An 11,281-nucleotide genomic window follows, 5' to 3' on the forward strand; every position below is an offset into this window, starting at 1 on the left:
TTTATGTTGAAAATATCTTTACAGATGTAATTGATAAATATAGTCTTAAGAATTCGCCAAATATAGAAAAGTTCTTGGTATATTATCCACCTGTTAGCAAAATGAACTCGCCCATTGACCCACATTCCAGTTTGTTGTGGTATTTTTGTACAGGGTGATGCCAAAACAGTGCCTTTTGTTGACTGGTAAACATTCCTTCAGTTACTAAAATGCCTTTTTCTTTAATTTCAGCTGGTTGCATGGTGTGTACTGCAGATAACTTCTTGACTTAATCCGGCTGATGTGATGCTTTAGTTGATTCGAGAGGCTACATGTATATAGGCCCAGTACGTCGACATCATTGATCCGGCAGTGAACAAGATAAGTGGTAAGTTAAGCGATGTTTCCCTTCATCTATGTATTCACAAACAGATGATTGAAATCATTATACTGTATTCCCGTAGGCTTTGTATGCATGTATTCTATCTAATAAATTACTCTTTATTTCAGGTTCAGCCTCCAACATGTGTCACCAGAAATGCAACCGACATTATAGACAGGCGTGATTACTACTCTGATTTTGGACTGATGGTAAGTTCCGAGGCTATTTTGATTGCAATTAAATATTATTTGAATCTACATTGAAATAAAAGTGGACATCTGTAGGATACTTCCTTTCTTTCTCTAGATTCAACACTGGTCAGTGTCAGAATTGAATTAGAATAGAAGCTGTGTCTGTTGGAGCCACCCCCAGTTACAGAAGTCCAAGAAATCCACTGACAAATCAGGAAAACGTATATTCAATGTCGACGACACGTGTTGTTCAGATTGGACTCAAACGTTTATCTTGGAACCGTTCTTAGTCAAGTTGATGAACATCATTTCCAAATTGAGGACTATACAGGAACAGTGCGCACCTTCATTTGTCTGTCACTTTGATTAAAAGAAAGTTAAAGGGAAGGACAAATCCTCACCCACAACTTCATGAATAAATATGCTTTGGGGTCTTAAAAATCAATTTCAATTCATTTTAATCGAAATGCACTGTTAATTTGATCACAATTCTACGATTTGTTTGGCTTGAATTTGGTTTAATTCGTCGTCTGCTAAAAACTTGACATCAGCGCCACCACACGTACGTGACGTCACGGCATGTATACAATTTACGATCAGCTGTTCAGATCCACGCAAAATGATGGCTTCGAGTGATGATTCTTCAAGTCTGTCCGATATAAGCGATAATTTCAACGATAGCGATGAGAGTAGGGACTCCGAATCTATTGATCTTGACGAGGAAGAGTTCGAAGAACAGATTGGTGCCGGTGGGGCGGTGAAAGGATACCAATTCGAGCCGCACGGCGATGAAGATGGCAGTTCTGAATTTTCTTCAAATTCGTCTTCAGAATCCGCGGAGGAAGACGCAAATATGGCCAAGTGGAGGGAACGAATGACCACAACGAAATGGTAATTAGTTTTTCCTTTCAATGTCCTGGGTTGCCAGTCATCGTTTCTCAAATCTTTCGTTGAATCATTGTCGAATTTGGCCATAATTAAACATGTTCAAAGATACCAGTTCACCCAATGTACAAATCCACTAGCCTACATTACATACATGGACGCACTAAAAATATACACAACTACTACATGCATGACAGGTGAATGCACTCATCTCCAGTCAGTGTTGGGAAGTCAATATTGACTGTAGCTACTATATAGGGCCTATGTCTTAGTCCTGTTTAAGTAACAATGTTTAATACCTCAGGATGTGAATGATGATAGACCACTGGTAGTGGTTCGTTCGTGAATTCCTCCCGCTAGAATCGAGAAACCCTTATAAAAGGTCGTTGTATTTACAGTCTCTGGCGATATATAGTCTGTGGCATATTAAGTTGCATATTAAGTTGCATAGCGAGTTGGTTGGTTGTGGTTGTTTCTATCAAATGTTATTTCCTCAAAAAATCTAATCATCACTCCACACACATTATAATTATGTTCATTATTTTTTAGGTGCGAATGTGACAAGAAATGTGTTAACTCACTGATACCAGAGGAGAATGCCTGCTGCCGGGAGAAGGCCCCAATTGATGGAGTACTCGAGGAGTACAACTGTGACTTCAAGCCAGAGATCGCATGCATAACGGACCATCCTGCTTTCCACAGCAATTGCCTCGATGTCTGGTCCCTGCAGCTTGCATACAGGCTCTTTCATAAGAAGGAAGTGCCAGGAGCAATAAACTTGTAAGAAGACTTCTTCTATTTTTATTTTTTTATTAAATTATAATTATTCACTGTATTAGTGTGTACACTTTTACAAAAGAAGAACAATATGGCATCAAATTTGTTGTGTATCATTGTACCAGTAAACCTTTTTAAACCACAAAGATAATTTTTATCTAATGGTCAAGCATATTTTCTGCTCCATTAGAATTCAAGCCTTACCAGCTCTGACCAGTACACGCAGGCCTGAATTATGCCATCTATGACAGAATCCATTTCTTCATTTCAGGAAATACAGATATGTTGCATATCGGCAACTAATCCGATGGTGTTGGAGATATCTTGGAGAAGGGAATCGTGTGCCATTACCAGCCTGTGCTGTTCATTTAATCCGTAAGACTTTTCCTCCAGAAGGCGAAATTGTGGGCTTTAAGTATCCACCACTCAAGAACAAAGGCACTAAGAGAAAAAGGCGGAATAATAGTCAGTGACACTGTTCAATGTTCAAACAGACTGGTCTTTATAATTTCTTGAAACGCTTGTACCTCGCCAAGTAGCCTTCTACTGCTTCACGTTTATCAGGATGTACATATTTGCTACTCAGAAAGTCATGTTTTCGTTTGTTTGTAATCTTCATGTTGTTCTTACATCTATGATGAGCTTCATCCATCAGTCTCTTTGCATAGCCTAAAAATAGACATTGTAATTTATGTAAAGAAATATGTTTAAATAATAATAATATTAAAGTTTTCATAATACTGAAACAAAAGTAATTCTTTTTCAATCTGAAGTCTAATATGTTCGCTCCTTTGAAAAATCATGCAAGAAATAATTCATAATGTGGAAAAGTAAGCAATCATTGCAAGAGGGGTAAGGGGTGTATCAGCTCCTGTCTATAATGACCCTTCCTTTGGGTACCTACTTGAAACTCTGGTGAGAGTCATTGACACTCTGTACATTCATGACACTTGTAGATGACAGCACAGTATTTTATTGTGGAGAATTATGTTTAATAGCAGTGCTGGGACTGTTTGAGTGGTAATGGGTCTGATCAGAGTTAAGTACATGAACTTACCATATGTGCTCTCTTTCCTCACTGGTCGAACAGAATGACCCCCCTTCTTCACTTTTGGAAAGAAGACGTCCCACCTCTCCTTCCCATCTTTGTTGACTGCCTGCTCCTTCTTGCCATTTTCATTATAATGTAAGGCAGCAATACATAGTCTGAAATCAAACAGAAAAAAAATGAAAATGCATCGTAGGCCTGTGACAGCGTAGGCCTGTAACAGCTGAAGTAAGCCAGTGACTGGGCAGTGGCTGGCTGGCTTACTTGAGCATTTACAGTATGTGGCATTGAAAGTACACTGGAACAAACATATTGACCACTCGTGAACCATAGGCATCTTAAAGCCAATAATAGTTATAGTGCCATTCATGTCAACAAAATAAGTTTAAAGTTAAGTACGTACTGGTAAACATGTACATGAAGATTGAATTCAGTAGCTAGGGGATATCAGTTTTCATTATTGCACCCCCTGCACTGCCCAACTGTTCAGCATCACTGCACTGATTATTTAAATGATTCAAAAACTGTCCTACCTGCTTTCCATGCCATCAGGGAAGAAATGGATCTGTTTTGGTGCGAAATGGTTCACCACACTGTGAAACGCCTCAATTCCGGATGTTTGTTGACTACAGGATATCTTTCCAATATCTTTGACTAATCTTGGGGCAGTGATGATTTTGGTCAATTCATTGGACACCCTTGTTCCTGAAAATGAAAACAAAACTTACCCATACAGCATGAACAATTCACAAGTTTGCTCTTACCATAACATGGAACCCCCCCCCCCCCCCCAGGAAAATATTCATTAAAATACAATACCTGCAGTAAGCCACTTTTTGCTGTTGCGTCGTCGCTTTCGAAGTCTACCGTGGCCACACTTGGGGAACAGGTTGCCATGACCTTTGTGGATGTTGTGAAGGTGATTATCCAATGACTTCCATTTGGCAATTATCAGATCAGATTGACCCTCAGGGGTGTTCGATGCCACATAATAGAGGTGGTTGGTGATGGCCTTACACCACTCCGCAGCTATTTCGCACCCTTTCAGCTTCGCAATTTTCAGAACCTTCTTCTTCACATCTGGAAAAAAGTAATCCCAATTAACCATTGATTGAATGAACAATTCTGCATGTCTTTTGCTGAACTCAAGAAGGAAATAAGACATTCATATGACACCCAAGTACCAAGTCATGGATTCACACAATCGAGGGCTAGCACTAGCAGTATATGCACATTACATGTACTGGTAAACAATATTTGACAATGTCTACATATACAATAGGCCTACAAGCTGAGATGGAATTTCATTAAGCACTCCGTGCAGGAGGTGAAAGATTATTGTAGAGTGGCCTGAAATCAATATTTAGTGATTTAATTTTTTTACATCCGTATGAAAACATGTAGGCTTCATGTACTTACTTTTGGCAAGATGCCATGCATCAAAGAAATGTGAAGTTCCCCCAAGGTTTTCTCTGAGCCATTTCTGTATTTGACAATGTCTGTCAGTGATTATCTTGTTAATCGATACATCATTTTCATCAAGGATGCGTACACAGCGGATCAGCCCTTCTTTCTCCATATGAACTGAAGATTTGACCTCTGTACTCTGGAATGGAAATGTCATGGTACCGGTAAATACAACTTTCATGTGTCATGTTTTGGACCTATGATTTTTCTTTGACTTTGGCAAAATTCGACTTCTGTGAGTTCTACTTATTTAGGCAAGGTTTTAATTTACTTGAGACCACTGGCTCAAAAGTATTTACAAACAGCCCTAATGCCTTGTTTCTCATTGTTTGTGAGGAAAACCACAGAAAAACTTTTCAATATCAATAATAACTTGGTATAGAGGTGAAAAAAACTTACTTGGACAAGCTCCATGGCTATGATCTTTTTATTGTCAAGGTCCATGAGGGAATACGATCCATACTTGGCTGAATGGCCAGGTGTATCCGACCTGCCATCACCACCAACGACAAGAGGGGCATCACTCTCCTTAACGTCAACTAGTAGTGCATGTTGTTCTTTGCTCCATACTTCTGTCACGGCTGGGCTAAGGTACATGCGCTGGTGATTAAAGTACGTTGTCCTGGAGAAGGCCTGGCAACCAAACAACTTTAGAAAACGAAGAATTTTGGCTGGTATGCTGCCCGAAAACAGTATGGAACCTGACAAGAGGATGTTCCCTGCTGGTACCTTGCCACACATCGGTTGGCTGTGCCAAACCCTGGAAGAAGAAATGACCTTGCAATGCATATACAATGGAATATCATTTGAGCCATCTGAAATACATACACATACCGGTAAATTATTTCAAAGAAAGCAGTGCACACTCTAGTAAATCATATGTAATTCACAATGGGCTGTCAGAGTGGCGCATTGGCAACATCGGCGCCTGTCACCACTGAGGTCCCGAGTTCGATTTTCGGTCGAATCCGGTCACTTATGTGATAGAGAGGCAACTCTTTGACAGCATAGGTTTTCCCGGGACTCCGGTTTCCTCCTACATAACAATAGCATCACCCAGTTTAATTAAATGAGTAGCTATAATGCCTTAATTAGACGCTTGCACTCCTCGAATAATATTTTAATCCACAATGCTTATGTACCAGTAATGAGGAAATGATAATTATCAGTCCATATGAAGAGACATAAAAATAGGCTTATTTGACTCAAATGAAAACTATACCGTACCGTGAAAATCCACATTGACTGTTACTGCAGTGCTGCTCAATCGATATGAAAGTTCCAATCCTTTTGATATGCCCCGATGATTCTGATGAACACACTGGACATGATGCAAACAAAGTCATCAGACAAGAATGAAAAACGAAATACTTTTCCTCCGAGACTGGGTCTTTGCTGGAAATGAAAATGACAACACATGAAGGACAAACAGACAACTGACAATTTGATACTAGCACATCTGAAACAAAATCGTCCTCAATCTGGTATTCCCGCCAAAACAAAATACATGTAGCTGTTCAGTAGTAGAATCTGAGAAAACCCATTTGCTTTAGTTCAACATGAAATCTTTGTTATTATTCTTAACTTTCAAAGGAATTAGTCAGCAGCACTTACTTTACTTCATTCTGCCAATCTTCGAATTCCCTTTCATCACAATCATCAGATTCATCAGCTGAATTTGGTTCATAATCTGGATCAACAGAATCATGCATTTCATCCTCTGTCTCCATGACCGAGTCGTCATCAGTTTCAACAGGCATGGCAGTACCACTACAAACATCTGGCTCCAGTGGTGGATCTGGCAAGTCACAGCCCTGGGGACAATTGCACATACATTTACATGTATCAGTTTGAGTTCCTGAAAACACAGGGGCAACATTATATTAAGCCTACATGCATAATGCCATAATTGAAGAATTGCACCATCTATACCAGAATACATCCTCATGTCCATACATCCTCATGTCCATGTTGTCCAAGACAGTTGCTTTGCTAGTACTAAATCCCAAGATTAACTCAGTTCACTGTCCACAGCGGATTGGCACTTAACTGCTTCAGTTATGACAACAACCTCCACAGGAATTGATTATAACAAAAAAAACCAGATAATTGACATTGTGATTGGCAAATACATGTATATTAACCATTTGTGAATTCATGAAATTTACAAAGACTTTACACTTACAGCTCAGCTGTGGTTTTGGAGGGGCAAGATTTTTTTCATCCATTGTGCATGTTTCATATATTGCAAAGAAATCTTAAAATTACCTTGTGAAAAAGTGTTTGGCATAACTTGTACGTGAAAGGAACGATAAGACGTTCTCTTAGTCTGCACGTATTGATCCACAAGCTCTGGCTGAAATACAAAAATTTGAGATTAGAATGAGGAATATCATTTCAGACACAAAATATACCATGTGCTGGCCTACATGATGTGTACTGCACTGAACATGACATGACAACAATGCTCCACAAATTCAAGTATAGCTGTTATTGACACCAATCAGACAAATGTCAGACTGCAATTACTTGATATCATTCTTTTCCTGAAAGTGATGTCAATGTGTGATGATGGCAGTATTTGATTGAGACAACTCTCGGGAAAAAAAGAAATGAGTGGGATGGCCATGTTTCTTACCAACTTTGTCATGTTTGTATCATTGCATTCTATCTCCATCGCCTCTGAGTCTGCCTCACATGATGATGGCCCTGGTACTGGTGATGATGGTGCTGTAGTGGAATCAGCTGACTCAGTAATTCCAGAACTTGGAAGTAATACTTCCATGGCTTCTTTGACCCTCTGAAATGGAACAATATTTTTATCAGGGGTAAGGTCATAAATAATAAATTTATTGGCTTAACTCAACTGCATTATCTCCCCAATATGGGTAAGGGTTACGGTTAGTTGCCTATATTTTTCCCATACATAAATTCTAATACATTTCACACTCAATGGTTGGGGATAATGCAAATATGCACCCCCCCCCCCCTCCTCCCATTCCACACACTCACATGACGTGTGTTTACTTGTCTGACAATGACTTTAGTCTAAGTACAAGTAGTAGGCTAGGGCCTAGGCCTAGCTAGGCTATGCTATTGCTAGAGCTATGCTAAGTTAAAGTAAGTTAAAGTTGGCGAACTAGACTAAATCATGAAATAAATACAATGAAATATAGAATAATGTATGATGATGCACGTACCTTTCTCCTGTCTTTTTTGGTTGCCCAAGGTCTAGAAGTTGGGGGTCGTCTTGGGGTTGAACCACCGGCGAAGGAAGAGGAAGAAACAGAAGGCCTAACGTTAGGACTAGGGGTGCCATGGGTTGGCCTTTTGGGGAAGAGGTCCGGATTTGGCTTGGCCTTGGGCACTAACCTCCACGAGATTTTTCGAGCCGCCTCTAGACCCTTATCCTCCAACATAATCCTGATTTGCATCCAGTTATCGATTTGGTCCCGATCAAAATGGTCGCCACAAAGCCGTGATGTGCCTTTGACGAACTTGAAATCCTGGCGAGTCCTCCGAACTGCTTTGCACCAAAAATCGAATCTTTCCGGCGACTTCTCACGGGCAGGAAACTCGAACACTCCAACACCATCCTTTAATTTCGATTTATCACAGCCCCAAGCGGCACAGCGAGTTCCCCCATCTCTCCTCTGCCTCTTCGGCCTCTCACTAAACTCCTGCATTCACGATTTTGAATAGAATATCGGCACACAATAGCAAAATTGTCGCGACCCAGATATCAATATCACTGCTTTGTTAACATAAAATGGACGATCTGGATACAATGGATACATGCCGTGACGTCACTTGTCCGATGGTGGCGCTGCAGTCTCACTCTTAGCAGACGATGTTTTCAGCCAGTTTTGCAGTGTCTAAAGTCCCGTCATTTGGGTTAAAATAATTTGATAAACAAGGGGCGAAGTGTTTGAGAGAGTTGTTTACTGTACAAAGCATCAAATACAAGCAATAATTGCATGGTAAAAAACCACCGGTCCTTCCCTTTAAAGTTGAAACTTCTATAGCAAGGAATATGAAGATGTGAACTTTGCATTATTATTTTTTGAATGTATGAGTCTATTGAATGTAAATTAAATGCATATTGTGAATAATTAATAATAATAATATTGTGTACATTGAAATCATGACTTTTAATTTTTGTGTACTGGTACTGCCTTGATATGTTGTCCTCTGTGACTGTTGTCTCATCTCTCGGAATAACAAGACCCCAAGCTGGATGAAACACCTACATCCCCTGCATATAAAAGATAGGTTGTGACATAATGTCCTCTGTGACTGTTGTCTCATCTCTCTTAATAACAAGGCCTCAAGCGGGATGAGACAGCTACATCCCTTGCCTATGATAATAAAGGTTGTAACATATAATGTCCTCTGTGACTGTTGTCTCATCTCTCGGAATAACAAGGCCTCAAGCTGGATGAGACAACTACATCCCTTGCCTATGATAATAAAGGTATGTCCTCTGTGACTGTTGTCTCATCTCTCTTAATAACAAGGCCTCAAGCTGGATGAGACAACTACATTCCTTGCCTATGATAACAAAGGTTGTGACATGTCCTTGGTGACTGTTGTCTCAATTTCACTCCCGGAATTACAAGACCCCAAGCTGGATGAGACACCCGTTGTCCTGCCTATGATATCATAGGTTGTGACCTGTCGATTTTTGCAACTAACTGTCTCATCTTGGTAGGCCTACAATAGGACACATTTGTCCTGCCTATATATACTATAGGTAAAGACCTGTTCTTTGCGACTATTTGTCTCATTTGTGTACAACAGGGCACCAATCTTTCATACCACAACATAAGTAATGGGCATGGCATTTTCAAATGACGACCATTCTTCACAACGAATAACGAAGTAGGCCCTTTCAAAATGCCTTTTATTTGTCTTTGCCTGAGTGCAAACCTAATCTAATCACAGCCATACAAAGCTATGTTATATGCAGAATATTAAAATGCTTTTTACAGAAGAATTGGTATCTGGGCTGAAACATAATAGAGGTGCAAACAATCATCAATATTTTTACAGAAAAACTCCATCAAAGTCATCTTTTATACACTACACAGTGCAGGCCCAAGCCTATCCAAGATGGCAGCCGGAATATAATACACAAAGCTTGGTTCAGGTCAAGTTGGTTCTAATAAACGCATGCAATCTTAATTACTACTAACACAATTAAGGGGCATACATGGGTGGATTCAGGCCTTTCATGTAATCCTTAAGCGGTTGGGGTGAGGAACTGGGTTGTTTATTGGGGTAGCAATTAACACCTTCATGCCAGCACCTCCCTAAAAAGCGGCGTCTGGTGCCGTCTGATTAAACTTGCGTTTCTATTCTAGCTGAAACAGCTGTGATCTTTGGATTTAGAGGGTTTTGCAAAAAAATCGAATATGGATTTAGCTGGTTTTGCAACCAAACATAATTAGTGTGTTGATGAAATTGATTAATTTAATAAAGATAGATTTTTGAAATTCTGACCTTTTATTCAATGAGACATTAGCATCTATTACAATAGAAATGAACAGGGGGAACACCGATGTACATCCCCCTGCAAAAAACCTAATTAATTTAATAAAGATAGATTTTTGAAATTCTGACCTTTTATTCAATGAGACATTAGCATCTATTACAATAGAAATGAACAGGGGGAACACCGATGTACATTCCCCTGCAAAAAACCTCATTTAAAACAAAAGGCCTCAGATGGATTTAGAGGCTTTTGAATCTGAACTCTTCATATAGACTCCGAATTATTTGGATTACATACAACTGCGAATAAAGCTGCAGGCAAAATAACAGCTATACAGCAATACAGCTACAGGCAAAATAATATCAATTCTATCGACAGCCTTCTCGGGAAGAGGTGGGATGTCCTGCCTCTCCCTGATAGTTTCTTTCGTTGCGTGACGGAACTGTCATTTCGTCTGGATATCAATGGAGTGGGAAAGTTGACAGTGAAAACGGCGCGTTTGGAGGGCCACCTACCATCTGACTACAGGCAATTTATCCAAAATAGGTTTACTGTTAGTCGTTGCGATGACGAGTGAGGGACCAAGCTCTGTACATGTAATTTTCCCCAAGTAAAAGCCTTCCGTCATTTGCGGCCATCATTTCACAGGGTAACATTGTTGAGCAAAGCAAAGCGGGTGAAGAACGACAAGCCTATATCAAGGACAGGGTTTCTTCCCTAGTCAATAACATCAACAAACGAGGAGTTAGACAATGAAATTTCAAAGTGCTTTTCAAGAAGAAGAACAACTTCAGTGAGCCAGAACCAGTGAAATTGAACAAGACACATGCAATAACAGTGATCTCCCCACCCCCTGAAGACCAATCAGCTGAATTTCCACATATATTCTCAAATGTAATAGACGACATACAATTTGGAAAGAAGCTGGACAAGAACGTGGCGGAGACACTGAGCCTTCAAGAAGAGTACACGCATTTGAGTCTGACAAAAGCAATATTTGCTCACTTCCATGCAATGGTTGAAATTCTATCAAAAGATCCTGACCCTGAGCTGATTCC

At 39.9% G+C, this 11,281-nt stretch overlaps 2 protein-coding genes across 2 annotated transcripts; one reads left to right on the top strand and one right to left on the bottom strand.

Moving 5' to 3' along the window:
• The first annotated feature begins 934 nt into the window (after window positions 1-934).
• On the top strand, window positions 935-2,687 carry LOC135501403 (uncharacterized). Its single transcript, XM_064793509.1, has 3 exons — window positions 935-1,443; window positions 1,987-2,217; window positions 2,486-2,687. The coding sequence occupies exons 1-3, from the start codon at window positions 1,172-1,174 to the stop codon at window positions 2,685-2,687; spliced, it is 705 nt and encodes a 234-aa protein (XP_064649579.1). The 5' UTR covers window positions 935-1,171.
• Window positions 2,688-2,716: 29 nt separating this feature from the next.
• Window positions 2,717-8,149, bottom strand: LOC135501400 (uncharacterized). Its single transcript, XM_064793508.1, has 11 exons — window positions 7,930-8,149; window positions 7,368-7,529; window positions 6,998-7,085; window positions 6,344-6,587; window positions 5,957-6,124; window positions 5,129-5,489; window positions 4,682-4,868; window positions 4,082-4,342; window positions 3,796-3,967; window positions 3,272-3,420; window positions 2,717-2,883 (listed from the first exon to the last, which is right to left on the bottom strand). Exons 1-11 carry the CDS (start codon window positions 8,146-8,148, stop codon window positions 2,717-2,719), a joined length of 2,178 nt encoding a protein of 725 aa, XP_064649578.1. The 5' UTR covers window position 8,149.
• Between the last annotated feature and the right edge of the window lie 3,132 nt (window positions 8,150-11,281).

The sequence above is a fragment of the Lineus longissimus genome, chromosome 17 (genome assembly GCF_910592395.1).
Source record: "Lineus longissimus chromosome 17, tnLinLong1.2, whole genome shotgun sequence".
Lineage (NCBI taxonomy): Eukaryota > Metazoa > Nemertea > Pilidiophora > Heteronemertea > Lineidae > Lineus > Lineus longissimus.

Excerpts from the sequence above, each read along its gene's own strand:
- LOC135501403 (XM_064793509.1), top strand. The coding sequence starts at position 1,172 with ATGATGGCTTCGAGTGATGATTCTTCAAGTCTGTCCGATATAAGCGAT. Across the intron at positions 1,444-1,986 it reads CGAATGACCACAACGAAATG|GTGCGAATGTGACAAGAAAT; the intron begins GTAATTAGTTTT and ends ATTATTTTTTAG. Across the intron at positions 2,218-2,485 it reads GTGCCAGGAGCAATAAACTT|GAAATACAGATATGTTGCAT; the intron begins GTAAGAAGACTT and ends TCTTCATTTCAG.
- LOC135501400 (XM_064793508.1), bottom strand. The coding sequence starts at position 8,148 with ATGTTGGAGGATAAGGGTCTAGAGGCGGCTCGAAAAATCTCGTGGAGG. Across the intron at positions 5,490-5,956 it reads AGTCAATGTGGATTTTCACG|GGTTTGGCACAGCCAACCGA; the intron begins GTACGGTATAGT and ends TTCTTCTTCCAG. Across the intron at positions 3,421-3,795 it reads CCTGATGGCATGGAAAGCAG|ACTATGTATTGCTGCCTTAC; the intron begins GTAGGACAGTTT and ends GTTTGATTTCAG.